Here is a 23,044-nt window from a genome sequence, read left to right on the forward strand (position 1 = left end):
CGAGTTGGGATATAGTAAATTCCATATAATTAATGAGCGTATTATCTTGTGTGTGCAAACTTAACTCAGACCCAAACTCCCTTCTTTAAAACTAAATAATAAAGCTTGTCCAGACTTACATCCTATCACAACTTTGTGTCCAAGAACAGCTACCGCATGTTTATCTTCGGGATGATACTCTTTGGGCAAAAATATGACATCTTGGCCCAAATGTGTAATCCACCACTGCTGCTCCGTCTCGTCATACTTCAAAGCATATGGGAGATGGTTGACGTATTGTTCGGCTGTATCATCTCCAATATATATGGGCCCAACCTCTGTCATGACATATTGCTCGGCATCGCTGGGAAAGAATAGCTTGTTGAAGCCGTTCTTATGAGAGGTTGTAACTGACTTCAGTTCCTTCTCTTGAGGGATTGGCTGCAATTCCCTCTCTTGGGTAATGGGTTGCTGTTCCGTCTCTTGAGTAATTGACTGCAACTCCTTCCCCTTATCAAGTGCCTGCCGTTCCTTCTCATTACCAAGATCCCAGACTTTGAGAGTGCCGTCGCTGAGAGAGGCTAATATTCGCTGTGAGTCTGGGGTTACCGCAACGGCCGTGACATCAACATCACCACCGGTGATCTTTATCGTCCTGTTTTGTTCACCCCGTCTTTGTGTTCCATACTATAATCTGGTGGTCGTTTCCACCTGATACAATATAGCTATCATCGGGAGAATAAGCAACACAGCGGCAATAGCCGCGATGGCCCGTCAGTGTCTTGGGACTTTCCACACCAGTCACATCCCAGATCAAGACCGTATAGTCATCAGAAGCTGAAGCAATGTACTTTCCATTTGAAGAGAAAGCAACGCATCGAACCCAATCCGAATGTTCTTCAAAACACTTTAGAAGGACACCGCTTTTTGTATCCCAAAGCCGAACTGATTTATCGTGAGACACAGATGCCAATTTTTGTCCACCATTTGAGAAAGCCAAATAGTTGACTTTGGAGCCATGTTTCAAAATATTGCTAGTTCGAATTCTCTGGCCAGTATTTCCATCCCATAGACAAATGTCGCCACTTTTCAGACCGGAGGCGATGCATTTCCCAGTAGGACAAATGGCCAAAGCAGTAGTTGGGTAGCTTGTTAGTTGATTAGGATCGCCGATGTCCTCGGTGAGCTGTTTATGGGCAGGGCTCTCGGGGCGCCGTTGAAATCTCCCAGTGGTAAGAGTGGCAAAGTACTGGGGATTGTCAGCCTCAATTCCAGTTTTACGTGTATGCTTTGTTTCGTCTCTGCATCAAGTATTGGCACTACACTTAACATAACTTGGTCCACGGTGCAGAGTTCAAAGATAACTGCCTTGCAAGTGCGAATGGGCCACGTTGCGCGCCATTCACAGCTCAGACCCCCCCAAGTGGCGAGCTGATCACATTCAGTACATGTATATATGCCACTGTGGCCACTTGGGCTTCTACCTAGATCAGGCGATATCATCTCAACCTATTACAGAGCCTAAATCATTGCTGACTCGAGCAATGGATTAGGCAACAGCGCCACTCTATTTTACGCGGCTGGGTGAATTTTCTTTTTTTTACAAAAAGTGAACATAGCGCATGAAAGTGTGTATATAAATGAATGAGTAATGATAGTACTTGATTGTCATTGAATGAAGGAATGTAGCTCTTGAGCTACGACTGCCTAGAGCCAAGTCAAGACTTGGGACTTAGGGCCTTCTATACTCTCGAGCAAGTCTTTTACAATCATCTATGGTCATGGTACAGACTTGCCTTGAGTTAGAATCTGCCACTGTCAGTCTTTGGTGACAATTCTAAGTAGCAAAAAGGCTGTCTTGTAGGCAAACCAGGCCCTGGTCCCCTTCTGATAAGCCACATAAATGGATCTCTTTTACCGCCAATAGGTGTGCTTATGCTCAGCTCTCTTTTCATCACCCGAAACAGCTGACCAAGGTAGAGATCCACCATACTGGTCACCGCATCGTACCTAGGGCTCATTGGAGCCAGAGACGTATGCTACGACAGCAATAATGATAGACCTATTGAATCGACAATCATCACTGCCGTGTGTTTCGCCCTTTCCCGTAATCTATTACATACATGGTCTATTGGGTAGTATTTTATCATGCTACATTAATTCTTCTTAACAATTGAATTGACTGGAAATAATTGGGCTGTGTATAGATACCCTGGGCCAGCTGAAAACTTGTTCGGTGACACTCATTCAGTGACGCAACACTTGGGCGAATTTTACTTGTCAGCCTCATTTTTTCTAAACGTAATAATCGTATCTGTCGCCTATAATTGGCTGAAACATCTAACCAATTGACATGACGCTCACCTTTTCTTCTTTATATAATAACCTACCTATTCAGCCCGTTCTGCTTCTCTCTTCAGAATATTGATCAAAGCAAAAACCGCCTTTTCCTTCTATTCTCCGTCTTCGCTGCCCATCCAAAATCATGGACGAATCTGAGCTGGCCGATCAGCCCCCCATCCAATTAGGACGATGGAAAGGCAAAGGCAAAGCAGAAGGCTCTCGAAATGAGCTATTTTACCAGGGAGAGTGCTCCAAGGACCTGGAAGCATTTATTGCCTATTGCGAAATTGAGTGTCCCGGTGATGAAGCCGCCAGAGTCAGCTTTGCGGCCCAACATCTAGACGGCCCACCAATGCGTGATTGGTACCGACACCGCCAAGAGGACTTTGAAAAAGAGTACGGCTGGCAAGAATTTGTTGAAGTGCTCAGGCATTCTCTAACCTCTCGCGACTCCACGAGAGACTTGTTAACATCATTTCATAAGAATGGAATGTACTCTAGCAGTGCCTCTGTGAGGCTTCTGACGGAGTCGTATGATATCATTGACTTCCTTGCCATAATGCTGGCTAGAAGAGTGGACATGGTACCAATTACCTGGGACTCTGAGTTCAGAGCTCAGGGTAGGACTGCCACTATACTGGAAGGGGGGGAGGCTGAGACAGCTAATGGTCGCAAATGGAGCTTCGTTTTTAAACGCGTTCACCGCGAAACCTCCAAGGAAACAGATCGATCCAAAGAATTTCAAGCTTTAATGGCAGAAATATATATCCTAGGCCACCCAGTTGTACGCCATCATCCAAATATTATCGACTTGGAAGGAGTCTACTGGGACACAATTTACGGAGAGGCCTGGCCTGTTCTAGTCTTCAAAAGGGCAACGTACGGCGATTTAGCAAACTTTATGAAATCTGAGGATGGAAAAAAGCTGAGTTTTGAAGCAAGAATCAAGCTATGCCGAGAAATTGCAAATGCCCTCTTGCTGATGCATTCCTGCCGTAAGTAGGCCCAATACCATCACCTTGATCGACGTACCTAATCAATCTTCAGATGCTATCCACGGCGATCTCAAACCTGAAAACATTCTGATATTTAAAGATGTCGAGAGCGAGTATTCTGCTCAAGTTGCCGATTTTGGGTATTCGACTCTATTTGCTCAGGACGCTCACAGCCGTGAGGTGGTCTTGCCGGCATCGTGGCCCTGGACGCCCCCCTGAGATCGAGGAGTGCCCTATCGTGACTTTTGAACAGGCAAAGAAAGCAGATAGTTTTTGTTTCGGCCTCATATGTCTGTGGATAATATGTCACGATGTGTTACCATCCGATCAATCACAAATGAATACCCCTAAACTTCAATTCATATGGGCATTGAAACGATACGAAGATCTAGGGCTTTTTGCAACTGCTGCAGTATGCAATACACTCCCAGATTTTACAACTGGAAAAAGATTAGCGATAAGCTGTATATTTGACAATTGCTTGGCCATGTGCCCCGAGAAGAGAAGACTACAGTTGGAATGGCTCAGTGCTCCTTTTGAGTGCTACCAGTAAGTCATATGCTCGCTATTCTTCACTTCATCACCCCTATTTTGGTCAGTTCTAATATCGAGAATTTATAGGGAACCACTTCCCCTCCTTGATGTGTACAACAAGTCTGTGGCAGACCTATCGGATCTTTCGTTTGACGTATGTCCAGTGCTTCAACACCCTATAAATCGATTCTTACTAATAATGGTTGTTCAGTTGATCGGTGCTTTCTCTCAATTCAGAACTTCTGGCCAATTAACATGGGCTACGGTGTTTAGGTGCCTTGAGGTCCGCGCTCAGAAACATGCCGACAGTTCAGTTCGAGCTCTTGCTGCCTATCAGTTAGCTTTCTGCTATTCTGTGGGATTTGGAACTGCTGTAGACAAGTCTCAGTCACAATTTTGGATACAAAAAAGTCACAAAACCCAAGCTGACCTGGACGACGCCATTGAGATGATCAGTGAAGACACAAGCTGCATCTTCAAAGATATTATAGCCAACGTTGATTATTTTGACGAAGTGCGGCCTAAAATAATGCAATCTGTGAGTGCGACAGATATACTTGATACAGACGAAGCGAACGATTCCTCTACAGCAGACTCGAAAATATCTCCGCAGGATCTTTTTCTTTCTGGCTCACTGGTAGCGTGGGTTGCCAAATCTCTTGGATTAAACTCAGAACAAGTGCCTGCAGAAGTCAGGATGGTCCCCATGGACACTACCGACAGATTTGAGATGGAGAAGAAGTCAAAAGAACTTACTTCAAAACAGTTTGGAATTCCGAAAGAGAACCTGTCTACTGTTTTCATGAAATTCTGTTTTAATTCTGATTGTTCCACCAGCAACTTTCCTTTAGAAAGATCTGAAGTACAGCCTGCAAGTGGAGCTGACCCAGAGACTACTGAAGCAAAAGAGGCTAAATTAATTCTCAGAATGGAACGAAAGAAGAGAATTTTGGGGTCTGAGCACGATGATACCCTGAGAGATATGAATGAACTCAGTCAATTCTATATTGCGCACCAGAAATTAGCAGAAGCTCTAACACTGCAAATCCACGTCATGGATACGCGAAAAGACAAACTGGGCCATGAACATCCTTCTTCCTTGGAATCTATGCAAAAGGTAGCATGGCTTTGCTTTAAGCTGGGAAACTATAAGGAATCCGAAACAATAACGCTTGATCTGCTGGAAATCGAGAAAAAAGTATCAGGCATCAAGCACAGCAAGACTTTAGCAAGGTTAGATCCCCTTGAGAATCTGGCTAAAGCATATTTGTCAAATGATATGTGTGAAGATGCTGTGCGCATTATGGAGCTCGTAATGGAGACGAGGAAAAAAAGCTTGGGAACGTGGAATGGGTCGACACTGAAAGCTATGTTTTATCTGGCTTCACTCCACATAAAGAATCGAAAAAGACTTGTTGAAGCGGAAGAGTTACTCAATACCGTTATCGAAATGAGGGACACATTCCAAATTCCCGGCCAAAACGAGATGTTAGAAGCAATGCACCTTTTATCTGCCGTTTATTTAACTCGAAAAACTGAACCGGGTATGGTAAAGAAAATACATGATCTCGGAAAATGGATCAAAGAGACCCAGCGGCAATTTAAAAGCTCTCAGTCTGCAACGTGCCAGGTCTCCCATGAGGAAATTGACGAGAAATGGAGTACCAAGCTTGATAACTTTGGGCAATCGGTATCAGATTTTGTGGCAGAAAATATCGATCGAGAGGGCGTTGAAGAGGATATTAGGCAAGCTGAAGAGGCGCTGGAACTTCTAGACGACGAATCCCCTGATCGATCGAGTGTGCTGGGGGAAATATCGGTTGCCTACATGTCTAAGTTCAACTACTATGGGGACTTGGAAGACTCAGACATTGCCGCAGTATGGGCAGAGCAAGCAGCAATTGTTCTATCTGAGGAGGATCCACAACTAGCGTTTCGATTCGCGATTTTGGGAGAGATATATGACTTCCGGTACAAGACAACAGACGAAATTGATGATCTTTCAAGCTCTATCGAGTGGTATGAAAAATCTGTCATATTTTCACCTGATGGGAGTGAACAACGGGCTGAAAGAATGAGAATATTAGCCACCCATTTGCATATCAAATACGAGCGGACAATGGATACTGATATACTTGATTTGGCGATAATCTGGATGGAGAAGCTGGTCGAGGTCGGAGCCGCCGGAAACGTAGACGTGTTTCATATTCATGTTACCTTGGCTTCTTTGCTGAGCGACCGGTTTTCATTATCGAAACACCAAGAAGACATCGACGAAGCTATTGAAGTGTTGGAGAGTGCCCAAGTCATCATACCAGAGAATATTCGCCAACACCTATACTATCACACTCTGTCGCATTATTACCGAATACGCTTCGAGAATTGCGGACACTCCCCAAATGACGTCAATGAGTTTGTTCGCTTATCAGAGCAAGCAATTGAGGCATTTGAGCTTTTAAAAACTGATACTCCAGTATCAATTGGTCACCAGAACTATTCCGGATTTCTGCTCGGTGCTTTGTCAAATGCTCAAACAACTAGGTATATACATTTTGGAATACCTGAAGATCTTAACAAAGCAGCAGACAACATTGATATGGCTGCTGGACTAGTTAAACCAGATAACCCTCGACGGCAGGACATCCTGACAATACGCGCGAGCGTGCAAGGGCTCCTACACCAAGCTTCGAAAAAGAAGTCTTAGATACATGTAGCTTTATACGACTACTTATAGAGTTTGACATGATTTTAGGATAGTTAATAAACTCTGCGGCTATGTTTTTCCCAGCTGAGCCTCTTTTACTGAAGTATCTACAATTCATATTAAAAATATCCCCAACATTCTCAAGTTAGAACAGAAGGTACATAGATTCGTCGAATATATTAGAGATTTGGACACTGTAATAGAACTCGTCCGCATGTAAAACTGTATAACAGATAGATCTGAAGCCAAGAAAGAAATATATGAAAAACAGGTAAGAATATGGAACATCATCATTCTGTTTCTATATAATTTTCCTGGCATGTATATTAGATTAAGTATGGATGAAAAACTGATAAAAAAACTTTTGCTTAGTCATTAATGAATACAGCACCCTCTTAGAGGCTCAACAACGCTTCTTTCAAACTCCTGGCGGTCCTCTTTCATGAACTCAAATCCTCCGGCTACCGGGCTACCAAAGCCATCTAAGCAGCGAGCAACGACATTTTGATATGCCGTGCCCATATAATGACCCAAAATAGGCACTCTTTTAGTGAGTACGTAACTAAGAACGGCCTTGGAATCATCCATATGTAATTTGCGAGGAACTATATCTTCAAGTGTTTGCCACAAGCCGATTTCCAACAAGACCAGTCCAAAGCTGTAGTAGTCAAATTTGGGAGTAAAAGATAACTGATATCCGCCCATTTGGATATAATCTGGATGATGATACCTTCTCTCACTTGCGTCTGTAGCTGGCCCAACCGTAAAAGCGAGAGGGTCATCTTGCCGGCTGTGATTGAACCCAGTTAAATACGGTTCTTTAAGCCATCCAGTTGGCTGCGAGCCTTTCGAAATGAAGAAAAAGATATTGTAAGGTGATATGCTTTTATGAAGCCACCCAACATTGTGGAAACTGGATATGGAGACTGCAAGGCTAAGAGCAAGTCGGAAACGGGATTCAAGAGTGGGCCTCTCACGAGAATCGGCAGTTTCTTTCAATATATTCGCGAGACTCTTGGGAGCGGTGGTATCTTGATGCGGATAGGCGTATAATAGGCCAAAAGCGCTTTCTCGGGGATCATGGATGAAAGCTGAGCAACTCAGAGTTCTAAAGTTTTCAGGGCCAGGGAAATCGTGAAGCAAATAAGCGAGCGCTTTAATCCGCGAAAACAGTTTCGGAAAGATTTCCGATTCGCGATTGCTGTATCTGATCCATTCTATAACGACCTGAGTCTTGGATTGATTGTCTTCTGATCCTAGAAGAGCAAGCGTATGATTGCCGCAAGATCCAACTAGTTTGACAAATTTTGGATCGACTCTCAATCTTGAGCCGTTGTCATCACACTTCTGTGATGTTATGTAAGACATTCTTTTTATCCGCGCCAATTTGCTTATGCGACTGTTGCTCAAAGAATCTTCAAAGACTTTTTCTATCTCTTCCAAGCTATCAAGCTTTTCGGCACTCATCACCTCAATCTCCCATTGTGCCTTTGCTTGTCGCCGCAGTTTTTCTGGCAATAGGCGTTCTAGCTCGTCTCCCCGGCGTTTAAGATTTGTAAAAAGAGGAGATAACTGAGTTTCACAACGCGATATCGTAGATTTGAGTTCTTGTAGAAGCTTCTGAAGAATTTGGATTGTGAGTGTCATTTCCATTTGACCATTGAGCCTCCCATCCCACTCGTTTCCTGCTTCAATTTTGTTGAAAGCAGACTTCCAAGTCTTGAATTTGATACACTCAGAGTAAGCATCAAAAGAATTAGACAACTTGGAAACAAGCTCGTCGAAAAGACTGCCTACTTGAGAGGCATATGCCGAAGCAGTTATGTATCTGAGTTTAAATGTGATAAAACGGGCGTCTGGTCGATTTTCTGGTGAGAGATCTAACATCGATAGTATTAATTGAACGAGGGGCTTGCTGAATGTATCGGAATCTCTCTGAAGATTAGAGATCCACTTCAATGCGCCATCATTCGGCGTCTCAATTCCGCCATGAAACGAAGCCATCATAGAGTATCCAATCTTGATTCTGCGCAAAGACCGAAAATGCTGAACGTCATTGGTGCCTCCACGCATGTATGTCAAGACTTCGGCAATAATACATCCAAATGACCAGATGTCGCTAGATTGATTGACAGAATGTCTCTCAAACCCATCGTTGAAATCTTCACATTCCGGGGCTAGATAGTCACCAGCGCCTCCTGCATAGAGTGATTCTGTAGAGTCTTGAGCTTCTTTTAGCTTCGACAGCCCAAAATCCGCGAGGATAAAGTTATTACCCCTTACAAGGATATTTTTGGTCTTAAGGTCGTGGTGGCAGCCGAGCAGGTCAATTTTTAATCTTTGGAGGGTGTAATAATGAACTTCCTGTATAGCTGACGACAAACCACACAGAGCTATCAAAAATTTCTCATCCGAATCGAACTGTAATGGTCGATCTCCTTTAAAAAGTTTTTCTAGATTGCCGTCCTGGACAAATGGAAAGATAAGATTGTGTCTTCCATTGTGTGTATAGGAAGTCAATAATTGAATAATGTTTGCGTGCTTGAGTTCGTTTAAGATATTGAGGTTGCGCAACTCATTGCTAAATCCTTCTTTGTCGTCTTGTATGTCGCTATTGGCGACATGTTTTTTGTATCTTGGTGGCTTAAACTCTTTCCGAACCATCGATTGATCCTGAAAATGAAAAGATTAATTAGCATATGTATGAAGCTATACTTATTAATTAAACATACAGTCTCGCTTAGAAGCAATGGCACATTTTGGTGCTTGGGATGAATCATAATCTCATATATGTCACCAAAGCCACCAGAATCAATCCAGCGGTTGATTGTGAAGGGTAGCCTGTGATTTGGATGGAACACGCGATGGACGCCATCCCTAGCCAATTTCGGAGCTGAAAATTGCCATTGCGCATCGTAGAATAAGCTATTTGCTGGCTCTGGAAGAATAGCCTGAAGCGAATTTTCATTGAGTGGGAGATGTTCATCGAACACATCGCGCTCCATGAACTTGGATATATAAGACCTTTTCAACTGAAGAAAACTTAAAATAGCCAAAATTCGGCGACCATTTTTCATTATCCATACAGTCGTGGTCTCCTTGAGGTGCCATGGTATCTCATCAATCTCATCGATTACTTGAGTAACTTTGTCTTCGTTAAGTAGTTGGTATAGAGAATCTTGAGGTATAAAGAACGATTCTTTTTCCAAATTGAGATGACTGGCTTCGGGCACGTGCAATAGCGCCTTGATTTCGTCCTGAAGTTGTGCCATTGTAAGACGTGTAGTAAGCAATGCCGGCAGTATACAGACTACCGAACAAAGTACAAAACACGAGCGGCTATGACAATAAGAAAGTGTTGAAATGCTTATTTAAAAGCAGACTTCAATTATTCATTTCCTTAGCTAAAACAGCGTTCTCTGATTATTTCCAACTGAGCCTGTATATGCCGATTAAAAAATTGTCCAGAGAGCCAGATATAACAGCATCTGCTTACATCGCTCAAAGATTTTGTTCTGTCATATAGTGTTATAATAAGAAACTCTTCGTCGGCCTGGTTTGAAATGAAGGAAATGATTAGAAAAGCAGCCAACTTGCAGAAGCGAAAAAGCAATAATGTTGATAGGAGGCACACTGACGACTTCAAACTCAAATTGTTGGGAGCCAAACCACTGCAGCAGAAGCTCAGTGAGTATTTTTCTGTCGATATAGCGAGCAGGAATCTTTTGCTTTACGATAGTGGGCATGCTTGGAGTAATACCGCTCGTCGCATGACATCGATAAAGTGGAAAAGGGTTAAAATTATAGCAAATGAGAATAGAAGGGCTTCATATATTTCCATGCGTAATAAAATACATGCGTGTTTCGGCCCAACAAGCAAGGCGAAAATTGACGAAAGGGCTGACAGGTGTGGCTGTGAGTGTGCAATACACGTCACTAAATGTCGGATCAGACAAACACAGAACCGCATTGCAGTCAACAAAGGCAGTGTCTGCACTGCAGTGTCCAATGAACAATGAACACGATATATGGTGGTGTAGTATGGCCGTATGCATAATATCTGCCCAAGACACTAGGCAATGGCTGGGCTCAGTTCATTTTGGATCGCGCCTCATTAGGCAGAGATAATCAAATGTGTTGGAGCCTTACTACAATTCTGCCTTACCGACTGCAAAGCGAGCAGCATGGCTGTAAGCTTATTGGGTACAGCAGACTGCGCTTATCTATAATTTTTGCAAGCGGTATATCATGCCTCGTTCAATCATCTTGTTAGCCTTAGACATCCGTCTCTCATTGCTATTCTCAATTTGCCTATTTGAAACAATGGCTTCAGGCAATCAGATTGCTGAAGTCCAGACCGGCCAAACCGACGATTGCGTTAATCAGATATACGATGTACATTGCAGCAGATTTTGCGCGGAAGCGCACCGCTTATTTGTACAAGATTCCAGCACCGTGGAGTGTCTACGGGTCGCTCCATCTTCTGAGCAAGTGCTTCAACAATTTATTTCAGAACCAGAGGCTTTAATCGTTGTTACAAAGGTAATACATAATTTTCTATTATTGCATTAATTTGCTTGCATTTATTTGACATTGTGTTATTATTGTTATTATCCCAGACCCGTTTTTTGGGTACCGCTGGTATTTAAGACCAACACTCTAATTTAATCATGTACATCATAGGAAGCTGCAGAATCAAATGAAACCGTATAGTAAGCAGCATTTTTATATCACTAATAAATTGCTCAACTCATAAGACAGAGAAAAATAACAGTCGGTAGCATTGCAAGACAAAGAAACACATTAAGTCGCTTGTTATTAACACAAGACGCCATGCAATTAATACTAGATTCCCATCATGTCTTTAGCGAGTTCTTTGACGCTCTAAATGCCTTTGGATTCAAAAGAGACGACGATCACAAAGTATGGGATGGCTATCATAGAGCTAGATCACTAAGTGAACAGAAGGCAAAATTTGGTGAGTCGAAGCTTGGCCACTGGAGCCAGTACTTTTAATGCTTAAAGAATGAGAAAACTGAATTGAATTCATAAATTTAGAATTTTGTTTCGTAGTACGATATATGGAGAAACATAATCGGAGTCCTAAAAAGCCATGGTCAATGCGGCAAGTCGGGGTCTATCACCAGCTGATACCGGAACGCCAACAGTCCATATGGATCCTTTTGCAGCCTTCTGAGAAGGTTTATAACACACTAAAACATAAACTAGAGAACAAAAAAGCTAGTGGAGGACCAGTGGAGAGCTCATGTCTATTTTATCTTGATGCCATGACTTTACTGGCCGAGAATTGGAGTGAGTATATCGATTACTTATGGGCTGAAGTCAATGAGTTAGTAAGTGGCCATGTTCCCAGTTCAGCATACTCTAGAAAGTTTCTGCAAATTATTAACGATAGAAAGGATGACAAAGCTTGCCATTCGGCAGTTGGATTCCAGAAGCGGAATGATTATATTGTTGAGTTTGCAGATTGCCAGAAACTTCAAAGGCTTCGGCGACACCTATTAAGGACTTTGTCTGTACTAGAGTCCTGTTTAGCGCTAGCCAACGGGGTGTCAATACACTTCAAAGAACTACAGCATAATGGCATTCTACACAGCAACGATTTCAAGCCTAGGGTTGAGATGTATCAGCATCAAATCCGGTCGCATAGAAGAAGTATGATCACGTTGCTTAATCACACCCAAGGGACAGCAGATTTGGTTAGTATTTCTCTTCTTTGTAGCAATTTTCTTTCTAAAGGGCTTTTACTTACATGTATTTATTTCTAGTTGGTCAATATGCTTAGTTCTCGCAACGATAAGACAATACTTGATACTAACCAGGCAATGAAAACGAGCTTAGAGCTGATGGAGCGCATTGCTCAGCAGAACAAAGATGACTCCAGACTTTTAAAGACTTTAAGTCTAATTGCGACAATCTATTTGCCCGCATCACTAATAGCCGTATGTTTACCTTTGTATATCCGGAGTACGTTGCATACTGATTGGATTGAGTAGACGATTTTTAGTTCTAATCTGGTTCAGCTCCAACAAGGCGCTCACGGTAGCACGTATTTCCAAACCACGTCCCAGTTCTGGATATATATTGTTCTTACTCTATGCCTCACCGTCATTAAGCTTGTCGGTATTTATTTGGCTCTTAGGCCACGAAATTACTTTCATAGGAAAGAGTTTCCATCTCCTTGATGAAATTACTCGCAAAATTCCATCGTGGGCGAGAGTGGAGAGAGGCTCACTGGCCTAAAACCCTCCATAATGCCACAGAGGACGGCATAGAGGATAGGTACCAAGGTAAAGTGGTGGTAGTACATGTAGTTAACACTTCAAACGTACTAAAGCTCAGGTACATAGGTACATGTAGGCACGGCTCTACGCAGCTGAAAGTGCCGTAGGAAGCATGTCAAATTACCTGCTTATATCCCTCTTTTTTATCCTATTCTACATTCTACCAAAACTCTCTTTTTGAACTTTTGACTATCTCAATGCTCTCTTTAGTTGGCTTTGGTTGTAAATTAGACTCTTATGCGCAGACCGCTTCATGTGGCTGAGCTCCCTACTAACGTAAGCAGCATTTGTACATCACCCAACCTCGGATGTTGGCTGATCACTTGTCACTCATGCATCTTTCTTTCATCAACTCAATTGGTTTCGGCGCCTCTGGATTTTACAAAGCAAAGCGGTTGTTTTCATGCGTGCACATCAATTGATCAATTGCTTCATTCATATAGAGTCCCCCCTTGGAAGAGACCTCTGACGTCACCGCCATGGAAGCTCACGAGACAGTCGTCTCCTCCATATCGTCGCGCGTCAAGCACTTCCACCAACTGCAGAAGCCCTTCCGCCTCTACCACGGCGCCACCAACAGCACGCGCCGCTCGCACCGCAGCTCCGACAACACCATCGACACCAGCCGGCTGAACCACGTGCTCGCCGTCGATGCCGCCGCCAGGACGGCCGTCGTGGAGCCGAACGTGCCGATGGACGTCCTCGTCGGCGAGACGCTGCGCCATGGCCTGGTGCCGCCGGTGGTGATGGAGCTGCCCGGCATCACCGTCGGCGGCGGCTTCTCGGGCACGTCGGGCGAGAGCAGCTCGTTCCGCTACGGCGCCTTTGACGCGACCATCAACTGGATCGAGATTGTGCTGCCCGACGGCGACGTGGTGCGGGCGTCCAAGACGGAGCGGCAGGACCTGTTCTGGGGCGCGGCGTCGGCGTTTGGCACGCTGGGCGTCGTGACGCTGCTGGAGGTGCAGCTCAAGGAGGCCAAGAAGTTCGTGCAGCTGGAGTATTCGCTGGCGGCGGGCGCGGCGGCCATGCTGAAGCGGGTGCAGAAGGCCTGCGATGTGTCTGAGAACGACTACGTCGACGCCATTGTGTTTTCCATGGACACCACCGTTGTCTGTGTGGGGAGGCTGACGGATGAGCTCCCCGCTGGGACGAAGCCGGTGGGATTTCTCGGCCGCAGCGATCCGTGGTTCTACACGCGGGCCAAGGAGGTCGTGGAGCGGCTCAAGACGACGGGGCTGGGAAACGTCAAGGAAATGCTCGTCACAGACTATGTGCCCCTGGAGGACTATCTCTTCCGCTACGACCGCGGCGGCTTCTGGACGGCCGTGTACGCGTACCGCTACTTCATCACGCCCTTCAACAGGATCACCAGATACATCCTCGACTCCTTCATGCACGCCCGCGTCATGTACCGCGCCGTGCACAAGAGCGGCCTCGCAGACTACTACATGGTCCAGGACGTCGGCGTCCCGTACGATAAAGTGGTCGAATTCCAGACCTGGCTGGACAAGGAGCTGCACATTTACCCCCTCTGGATCTGCCCTCTGCGCATCCGCCGCGACGACCCGGACTCTGGGCACGGCTTGCACTCGGAGTTTGCCAAGCCGAACACCCCGGACCTGATGAACTTTGGCGTCTGGGGCGGCGTCAAGGGCAATCGCCGCCAAGTCATTGAAAAGAACCGCGCGCTGGAACGCAAAGTCCAGGAATTGAACGGCAAGAAGTGGCTGTATGCGCATGCGTATTATACCGAGGACGAATTCTGGTCACATTACGACAGGACGTCGTACGATGCGTTGAGGAAGAAGTACAAGGCCGAGTATTTACCGAGTGTGTACGACAAAGTCAAGGTTGACGTGGAAGGCGAGGAGAAGGCGAGGAACGCAACGTTCAAGTCGAGGAGCAAAGCCGCGTTTTGGGATCTTTGGCCGTTGGCGGGATTGAGGGGGTTTTATAGTGCGGTGAAGGGGGGGTGATTATTTGCTGCAGAAGGAGAAGGGGAAGAAGGAGACTGTGGCTGCGGCGGAGACGCCAAAGACTAACTAATGTTTGTATAGACGGGATGTAAGATACCCTTTGGAGCTTCATGATGGATAGATGGAGCTTACTAGATTTGACGTAATTATTCCTTTATTTTGTTTTCATATAGATTGATAATTCGATATCCATTGTACACTTTGATGATCCTCATTCCCTTCATTAGTCTTACAGCCAGAGGACGATGCCCTCTTTTTCTTCTTCTTCTTCTTCTTCTTCTTCTTCTTCTTCTTCTTCTTCTTCTTCTCTTTTCTTCCTTCAATCACTTCATTTTGATAGCCCCGGGCACAGCAGACACACTTCCCTCTCAGTCATGTCGAAAGCCGCCCATCTCCGTCTTTGTCCTCCCACTCATCTCGCCAAGCGTCTTGTCGCGCTGCTTCTTGGCCTCCTCGGGGTCCTTTGCGAAGAAGTTGTAGCCGATGAGCACGGCGAGGGCAGCACCGCCAATGGCCATCCTGCATCCATCTATTAGTCAAACTATACAAACATCATCCTACATCTAGAATGAGAACGCACCAATTACGCTTCAGAGCGTCGGGTCCGCCCGGATTCCGCGGTGGAGGCTGTTGGCCACCGGGCCCGCCGAGGTCGTCTTTGTGGCCGTACGTAGTGGCCCGGGCCGAGACGGTGGTGCTAAAGGGGGCGATGGCGGAGCGAGAGGCAAAGGCTGGGCGGAGGGCGGTGCGGAAGAGGGCTGTAGATGATCTTGCAGACATGGCGATGGACTTGTAGAGTTTGAAGATTGATTCAATATTGGATGTGGAAATTGGTTTAGAAGGAAGACGGTGTGCTGTAAATATGGACAGTGTGCCAGTGAGGGGCCCTTTTTATTGTAGGAGTGCCTGCATCTTCGATGACTTCAACGAGGTGGCGGGTATGATGTGGGCATGACGTTACGCGCTACGGGCAGTTACAGCGAGTCCCGCAATTGACAGCATTTTTAAACAGAAGTGAAAATGCAAGGTGAGATGAGGAGAAATAATGGGTTTCTTAGATTAAGAGGTGATTGTGGCGGGAGTTAGGATTTACTGCATTGTTTTAGTATTTGGTGGTGTAATGGATGGGAAGTGGGCTCATGTTTAGTGCAGGGGGATGAGATGCATAGTTTTATGAAGATTAGATTGTTGAAGAAGAACACGATTGATTCCGTTTAATTGTTTTTTTCATGATTATTTGTTTTAATTTGTGTTTTATAATATTTGTTGGATGTTGTTTTGGTGGCGACTTATACAACCGTGATGCTTCACTCGCTCATCTAAAGACCTGTAATAAGTTACCAGGCGTCTAAGAGAATGAAAGTCAGAATTTCTCAATTGCTAAGCTATTTCCACAACGTAATAGCTTAGGCAGAAAAAAGAAGGGAATTTTTTATAGCTGAATTGATGCCCGGTAATTGCTTTACTTGGTGGAGATGGTGTTCCTGCTGCGTGCAGGTACAATTCAAGTGCTTTCAACGCCCATATTAAAGACCAACATATCGCATTCACAATTAGAGAATATTCACATTGTGCTATTCTTTAATAAAGCTTGTTCAGCTCTTTTCTAGCAATATTAAAGCTTTATTCCATCCTTTTCACATCCATATTTATGCAAGGCCCGGAAAGGACCCGGGCTCCGTATCATCGGCGCCGGCGCACCGAGCCGGGACCGCTTTGCTCCGCCCGGCAAGGTGTAACAAAGTGCCATGTTGCGGACACTTGATGCAATGGGCCTGCCTGTACACGGCGAGACCGGGCCTGAGTGGGAGTGTCTCATAAATAGCGCTTGGAGGCCAAGAGAGAGGCTGCACTTCCCGAATGCCCGGACTGATAACTTGCCTTGATAATAGTAAGTATATGGACTCATCAGTAAGAGCGAATCTCAATGTATGATATCCCTCCAAGCCCTCTTACGATGTAGAGACTATTACTTTGGCCTTCTTTTTCACTGTCCACGCTACTTTTCACTACGTTCCGCATACTACATGTATGCAACGGAATGCCCATGGCCCGGAACATTTTCACAATACATCCTAGTTCCCGAATGATCTACAAAGTCATTTGCATCAGCAACGAGATCTATCATGCCTAGCAATTCCATAGTCGGCTCTCTGCAATCTCAGATGCGAAAGCCGAACCCACCAATGAACATCATTCATACGGCTCAGCATCAAAGTCGCCCAAACCCACATCTTCGTCAGCCATCTCCATATTTTCCCTCTAAAAAGCCGTCGGCTAATTTCTCAGCCCCCAACCTTGGCCCCGACGGAAGTTGCAGATGCCAATCAGCGACTGTTGCGAGTCGCTTCGAGACTCAATTGATAAGGGAAAATCTGGCTGCTGCGTAATTCAACGAACTTCGGATTATTACCCGCGTGGACAATGGTCAGCCTCGGAACGATGTGTCCAGTCCTCAGCTCCAGCTCCTCGATTAGCGGAGATTTAACTCTCGGGTCGCCTTATCTCGAGCGTTTATATATCGCCGTGAGCCGCAACAGTCGGGATATCCGTAGATTCCTCATTCCACACTCTTTATAAATTCGCATTCTTTTTTTCCTCTTGTTTTGAAGCTTTTCTCGGACGAAATGGGAAACTCAAAGTCCGTGTTGCGATCTTCATCCAAGTCTTCGGGCTCTCCAGCGACGCAGAATGGCTTCGCCAACAGCTCTCAAAAGCCCCAAATGGTCCAGAAAACGCCACAGGTAGCAACAGCATCGCTACCACCGCCGCCCATTGTCATTGATGGAAATATGGCTCTAAAAGGCAGGGTCTTTGCCATCACCGGCGGTGCAAGCGGCATTGGCCTGGCCACTGCGCAGGTTCTGTCAAGACGAGGAGCAACGGTTTGCATCGCCGACGTAGATCCAGAAGCAATGAAGGCTGCTGAAGTATATTTCACTTCGCTGCAAGTTCCTCACATGGTCACAAGAGTGGACGTTTCCAAGAGAAGAGAGGTCGATGCCTGGATCGAGTCGATTGTCAAGGCCCACGGCCGGCTGGACGGTGCTGCCAACGTAGCAGGAGTTATCGGGAAATACCACGGCGTCTCGCCAGTTTCAGAGCTCGACGATGACGAGTGGGATAGAATCATCGGCGTCAACCTTACCGGAACCATGTACTGTATGAGAGCCGAACTGAGGAATATGAACGACCGCGGTTCCATCGTCAATGTTTCTTCTATCCACGGATTAAAGGGTGAGCTTTGTTTCCGTCATATTAAAAAAAGGAGCAATGAGATTTTCGCTAACGCAGTATTTGTAGGATTTGCCAGGCATGGCGCCTACGACGCAAGCAAGCACGGCATTGTTGGTCTCACGCGAGCCGCTGCCCTTGAGAATGGAGAGCGAGAAATCCGCGTCAACAGCGTTGCTCCCGGCGCCATTTACACGCCATTGATGCAGAAGAACTGGGACTTTTCGGGCCGGCCAAAAGACGCTGCCTTTGACGATCCCACGGCCTTTCAGCGACAAGGCACAGCGGAGGAGACGGCGAATGTGATTGCTTTCCTGCTGGGCCCAGAGAGCACGTTTGTGAGCGGGAGCGTATACAAGGTGGATGGAGCCTGGATTTAACCACGCTGGCTGATGCTATGGAGAGGAGAATCCTTTGGTGAAGTGGCCAGGCGTGGCTTTGCATTGTATTGCGGCGTTACATTGCTGGTGGACCATTTTTTTTTTCTCTTATTTATTCTTTTTCCAAGACTTGGAGTGGCATTCTGTCTTTTGCTGATATAGGAAGATTCAATTAATATACAAAATTCTTCGCATGTATCCAGGCTAGCTCGCAGATAGAAGAGGCAAGATCTGGTCTAATGCATCTCTCCCGTCTTGTTATGGAATTGTTCCAGAATTATTCGGCCAAATAGGCAATTCGGCAAGTTGCCGCCGCTGAATCAAAGTCATGACCACGGTTTCATTTGCCAACTCGGCCTTACTTTTCGCATTCCACTAATCACCGGCCACCAGGAGCAATCTATCTCGAAGCCCGCCGCAGCAAAAAGGCCAATTGACTCCACCCCTGGTTTTTCCTACGTTCCCCGAGACTTGCTTCACACAGCTGCCAGAGTCAGTCAGCACAGCCATCCAGGGTGTGCGTGAATCAGCCCGCAGCACGGGGTTACTTCGCGCTCTTTTGTCCCATCGTCAACACTCAAGCGTGCTGTAGGATCGGCATCATGTGAGCCCAAGAGGGGACGAAGCTCTCTCTGGTTGGATCATTCTTCCGTCGGCACCAAAAATGTCTGGCCCGCGAATCCACAATCTCCACAACCTTCATCATCCCAAACCTGGGGTAAACAAGCGGGCAACCCCCCTGCAACTCTTAACAGTAAGCAAACACGAGAAAGAGAGAAAAAAATTAAAAACAAGAATTAAAAATTAAAGAGACCGGTGCAGACACCAAGCCCTGAAGCAATTTAGCGTCACCTTAGTTTGGCCGAGGGCTTGCAGGCACAGCAGCAAATGGCTAAAGCCTCATGAATCGCCCATCTCTCCCCGCATTTCTAGCCTCGACTCCGAACGCACGGCAAAGTACTAAATGATACGACATTTGCAATTCGCCCTTCGTGTTTGGAAAAGCAAAAAAAAAAGGCATCTCCAACCCCGTCTGTCAAGAATCAAAAAAGCCTGTGCGCAGCTCCCAGTATCCGTCGGGTCGTCCCCAATCTGCAATTGCCCCTCTTGGGTATTCTTCCCCCTTTTTCCTCTCTCTCTTGTATGTAGATGGTACTACCAACCACCAGCCATAACCACACGCCCGGATATTTCACAGAGCGGCCCCCATCTTTTTTTGCCTACGGTCTGATAGCGAGTGGATTCGACTCGGGAGCCAGCCCTGCGCAACAGAGTCAGTCTCAGAGACAGGACAGCAACTCAGAAAAGAGCCATGGCTACCGAAGCCGACGGTGAAGAGCGGCATCGCCCTCAGCCTCTCGTCGCGTCTGGCCATGACCGCGGGGCCACGCCCGATGCGGAGCACGCCCGGCCTCGGAAGCGCACCCGGAGAGCGTGCGACAAGTGCAGCGCCTCGAGGACTCGCTGTGATGGAGAATAGTGAGTCTCTCTCTCTCTCATACTATCTCTCAGATCTGAGATGTTACTGCGGCGTTGTGATTGACTAACACGCGTGTGAATAGTCCCTGTCGTCGTTGCGAAGGTAAGCAAAGTCTAAATCCTACCATCTCTTACTACCAAGAATCTCTCGTGAGATCCTTCAATCGTTCCCGGGGCTCCATTCCTGGATGGAGATGGCAACGGCCCCCAATCTCCACCTTGATGGCTCAATCCCACGTCATCTTTTCAACTGTCATATCTAACACGTTTGTCTTTCTCTCTCCTCTCTTCAAGACTACGGATACACTTGTCGTTACAATCGCGAAGTAAAGAAACGAGGGCGTCTGCCGGCCTCGGCTACAGCAAACAATCACAAGAGCAATGGCAGCATCAGTAACCGGAGAGACTCGTGGGCTTCGTCGACCCGACGAGGAAGCATCATACGACGAGATTCCAACATGGGACATGCCAGCAATGGCAGCAGCAATGGCAACGGCAACTCGAGAGCATCCATCTCGTCTCCATCAGCCAGTATCAGCTCCAGCACGGCTGCACGGCACTCACTCACTGACGCTGTGGATGTGACCACGGCTACCACCGAGGATGATCAGATCACTCTACAAGACACTCGACAGGATGTCCTCCATTCCATCAGCCAGCCTTATCCTCAGAGCCGGCCAGCACCGCCGCTCAGCGTCCCGTCTCTCATCCAGGTCGGAATACAACCACAAATGCCGCCACGCTCCTCCATAAGCAACCCCCTGTCTGTCAATGTCTTTGACGGACAATTTGGAGATTCTGAAGTTGCCCTGTCTGACGGAAGCGTTGGTTACCCATCGCCAATCGACAGACGGCCCCATGCCGAGGCCCCCAACGCACGCCAACACCGAGGCTCGTTCAAGTCCACCCCCAGCCATGAACAGAACCGCGGGTCGTTCAGCACAAACAGCCACGACGCAGGAGGCTTGATGCTGGATTTCTTCCACAAGGCGCCAAACGACGACTGCTGGTACAAGTTCCTCGAGCCAATTCTGCCCTACATCCGCAACATCATCCCCGCCTCCGTTGCGTGCGACTTGCTGGAAATCTTCCTGACGGATCCCGGAAGCTCGCTTTTTCGCGTTGCTTCGCCGTACATCTTGACCAGAGTCTTTCGCAAAAAGTCGATTATGCATCCGACGAACCCTCGATATACCACGCCTGCATTGCTCGCGACGATTCTGTGGTGCGTGGCGCAAACTGCTGATGTGATGATGCTGCATGTGCCGGGGACAAGGGCAAAGATTGTCAATGACTTGTATGATTTGGCAACGTCTCTGATATCTGAGCGTGACCCAGATCGATGGCGGCGAATACATGGTGAGTTACTCTCAATACTCTCATTACCAGTCAAAAAGAACCAGAGATGCTGACATGATTTCGTCTTAGGTGGTCTCAGAGCCGAAAACGAGACTCCCCATCCGCGGATCCCCAATCCCGCAACAGTGCCGAAAACTACAGTAAACAACGAACCGGCCGGTGAAGTCGACGACGTCTTGACCTTTATCCTCCTCTCCATCGCCGTCTCCGGCTCCGACTTCAAATCTGACTGCTACAAGTGGTGGTCAAAGGCGACGAGACTGGCCTTTTCACTCGGCCTCAATCGAGAAGACGAGCAGTGTGCCGGGCCCGTAACTCCTTGCGCGAATCCCCTCTGCTCATGTCGAAAGGAGCAGGACGGCAGCTTGTACAATGTGGAGCATCGAGAGGAACGCAGGAGAGTCTTTTGGCTTCTGTACGCTCTGGATCGGCATCTGGCCTTGTCTTTCAACTCGGCGTTGACGATTCCTGATTCTTACTGCGAAGTCTATTGTAAGTACCTAGACTGAAGTAAATTGTTCTGCTTTTGTAAACTAACCCTGTTCATCAGCCCCCCTACCTGAAGCTATTTGGGAAAATCTCGATGCCATTCCTCCCAACGAGATGCCCGTTCGCACCATTGGACCGCCAACAACGGCCTCTGGATCTGCCTTTTTCGAATACTTTTTGCCACTCATGGCTATACTTGGAGACATCATAGAGGTCCATCACAGGCGCCGTCATCCACGGCTCGGAGATTTAGACGATTCACACTCCGTGTCTGTCATCCAGGGGCTTCTGACAACATACGAACTGAGTCTCGCGGCACTCTCATCAGAAGGCAACGACAGTGGCATAGTTCCCCTGCCCATCCACACGCCAAGGGGCATGGTCGCCGGCATGCCTTCGCGGTCATCCATGTCCCATCCGTATCCGCCCTCCACAGCGCCATACAACGCAAGCGATCCGTCCAAGATGCGCCTCGCCAAGGCCTACAGCACGCACATTCTCCATGTGCTGCATGTGCTCCTCCACGGCAAATGGGATGCCATATCCATGCTGGACGACGGCGATGACTGGATCACATCTAAAAGATTCAACGAGTGCGCGTCACACGCCATTTCTGCGTCGCAGTCCGTTTCGACAATCTTAACAATCGACCCGGAGCTTACTTTTATGTCCTATCTGTTCGGCATATATCTTCTTCAGGGAAGCTTCATCCTTCTTCTCTTTGCAGACAGGATGCCTCAGCTAGGTCCGAACGAGTCGGTCGCGCAGGCATGCGAGAACATTATTCGCGCTCACGAGGTATGCGTTGTAACGCTGAGCACGGAATTTCAGGTATAAAGTCCCCCATTTATGAATTATCATGAAGTGGAAAAGTTAATATTGTTATTAGAAAAACTTTCGAACAGTGCTACGGTCAACTCTCTATAGCGTCCAAGGAGCGGGAACGACGAATTGGGATGAGCATCGTTCAAGACGAAGAGCTCTGTCTCTGTACAGATGGACGAAAGGAGCCAGGGGACTGGCATTATGATGAACTGTACATGATCAAAAGAAATGAAGCCGGGAATGGTATGATGAACTGGGATAAAAGAGTTTTAAAAGTGGTGGTTTCTGAGTTGATACCCTAGTGTAATCCAACGTTTTTTACTAATTGCCTTTGCTGTATGCGCTTGAAATGCCTGCTCCTCTTGGCGTAAACGATAGTTGAGATCAATTTAGCCGCCAGGCAAGACGGAGATTTTGTCTTGTCTCCGAGTTACGACCG

At 46.8% G+C, this 23,044-nt stretch overlaps 9 protein-coding genes across 9 annotated transcripts; 5 read left to right on the forward strand and 4 right to left on the reverse strand.

Moving 5' to 3' along the window:
• Positions 1-60: 60 nt before the first annotated feature.
• Positions 61-1,311, reverse strand: TrAtP1_011810 (uncharacterized protein; the record flags this gene model as incomplete). The annotated part of the gene is made up of 3 exons (XM_066115260.1): positions 61-624; positions 668-1,228; positions 1,303-1,311. The coding sequence occupies 3 exons, from the start codon at positions 1,309-1,311 to the stop codon at positions 61-63; spliced, it is 1,134 nt and encodes a 377-aa protein (XP_065971358.1).
• A 1,153-nt stretch (positions 1,312-2,464) lies between these two features.
• Positions 2,465-3,536, forward strand: TrAtP1_011811 (uncharacterized protein; the record flags this gene model as incomplete). The annotated part of the gene is made up of 2 exons (XM_066115261.1): positions 2,465-3,317; positions 3,370-3,536. The coding sequence occupies 2 exons, from the start codon at positions 2,465-2,467 to the stop codon at positions 3,534-3,536; spliced, it is 1,020 nt and encodes a 339-aa protein (XP_065971359.1).
• Positions 3,537-3,804: 268 nt separating this feature from the next.
• On the forward strand, positions 3,805-6,555 carry TrAtP1_011812 (uncharacterized protein; the record flags this gene model as incomplete). The annotated part of the gene is made up of 3 exons (XM_066115262.1): positions 3,805-3,866; positions 3,939-4,005; positions 4,063-6,555. 3 exons carry the CDS (start codon positions 3,805-3,807, stop codon positions 6,553-6,555), a joined length of 2,622 nt encoding a protein of 873 aa, XP_065971360.1.
• A 2,177-nt stretch (positions 6,556-8,732) lies between these two features.
• Positions 8,733-9,827, reverse strand: TrAtP1_011813 (uncharacterized protein; the record flags this gene model as incomplete). The annotated part of the gene is made up of 3 exons (XM_066115263.1): positions 8,733-8,768; positions 8,839-9,228; positions 9,288-9,827. The coding sequence occupies 3 exons, from the start codon at positions 9,825-9,827 to the stop codon at positions 8,733-8,735; spliced, it is 966 nt and encodes a 321-aa protein (XP_065971361.1).
• Positions 9,828-9,955: 128 nt separating this feature from the next.
• On the reverse strand, positions 9,956-10,301 carry TrAtP1_011814 (uncharacterized protein; the record flags this gene model as incomplete). The annotated part of the gene is made up of 3 exons (XM_066115264.1): positions 9,956-9,994; positions 10,052-10,108; positions 10,194-10,301. 3 exons carry the CDS (start codon positions 10,299-10,301, stop codon positions 9,956-9,958), a joined length of 204 nt encoding a protein of 67 aa, XP_065971362.1.
• A 2,485-nt stretch (positions 10,302-12,786) lies between these two features.
• Positions 12,787-15,119, forward strand: TrAtP1_011815 (uncharacterized protein). Its single transcript, XM_014085032.2, has one exon. It carries the CDS (start codon positions 13,340-13,342, stop codon positions 14,837-14,839), a length of 1,500 nt encoding a protein of 499 aa, XP_013940507.2. The 5' UTR covers positions 12,787-13,339; the 3' UTR covers positions 14,840-15,119.
• On the reverse strand, positions 15,092-15,753 carry TrAtP1_011816 (uncharacterized protein). Its single transcript, XM_014084873.2, has 2 exons — positions 15,420-15,753; positions 15,092-15,358 (listed from the first exon to the last, which is right to left on the reverse strand). The coding sequence occupies exons 1-2, from the start codon at positions 15,617-15,619 to the stop codon at positions 15,208-15,210; spliced, it is 351 nt and encodes a 116-aa protein (XP_013940348.2). The 5' UTR covers positions 15,620-15,753; the 3' UTR covers positions 15,092-15,207.
• Positions 15,754-17,144: 1,391 nt separating this feature from the next.
• Positions 17,145-18,692, forward strand: TrAtP1_011817 (uncharacterized protein). Its single transcript, XM_014083242.2, has 2 exons — positions 17,145-18,076; positions 18,143-18,692. The coding sequence occupies exons 1-2, from the start codon at positions 17,467-17,469 to the stop codon at positions 18,451-18,453; spliced, it is 921 nt and encodes a 306-aa protein (XP_013938717.2). The 5' UTR covers positions 17,145-17,466; the 3' UTR covers positions 18,454-18,692.
• Positions 18,693-19,765: 1,073 nt separating this feature from the next.
• On the forward strand, positions 19,766-22,863 carry TrAtP1_011818 (uncharacterized protein; the record flags this gene model as incomplete). The annotated part of the gene is made up of 6 exons (XM_066115265.1): positions 19,766-19,932; positions 20,016-20,035; positions 20,227-21,291; positions 21,361-21,783; positions 21,842-22,611; positions 22,670-22,863. 6 exons carry the CDS (start codon positions 19,766-19,768, stop codon positions 22,808-22,810), a joined length of 2,586 nt encoding a protein of 861 aa, XP_065971363.1. The 3' UTR covers positions 22,811-22,863.
• Between the last annotated feature and the right edge of the window lie 181 nt (positions 22,864-23,044).

Source organism: Trichoderma atroviride, chromosome 6 (genome assembly GCF_020647795.1).
Source record: "Trichoderma atroviride chromosome 6, complete sequence".
In the NCBI taxonomy this organism is placed as follows: Eukaryota; Fungi; Ascomycota; class Sordariomycetes; order Hypocreales; family Hypocreaceae; genus Trichoderma; species Trichoderma atroviride.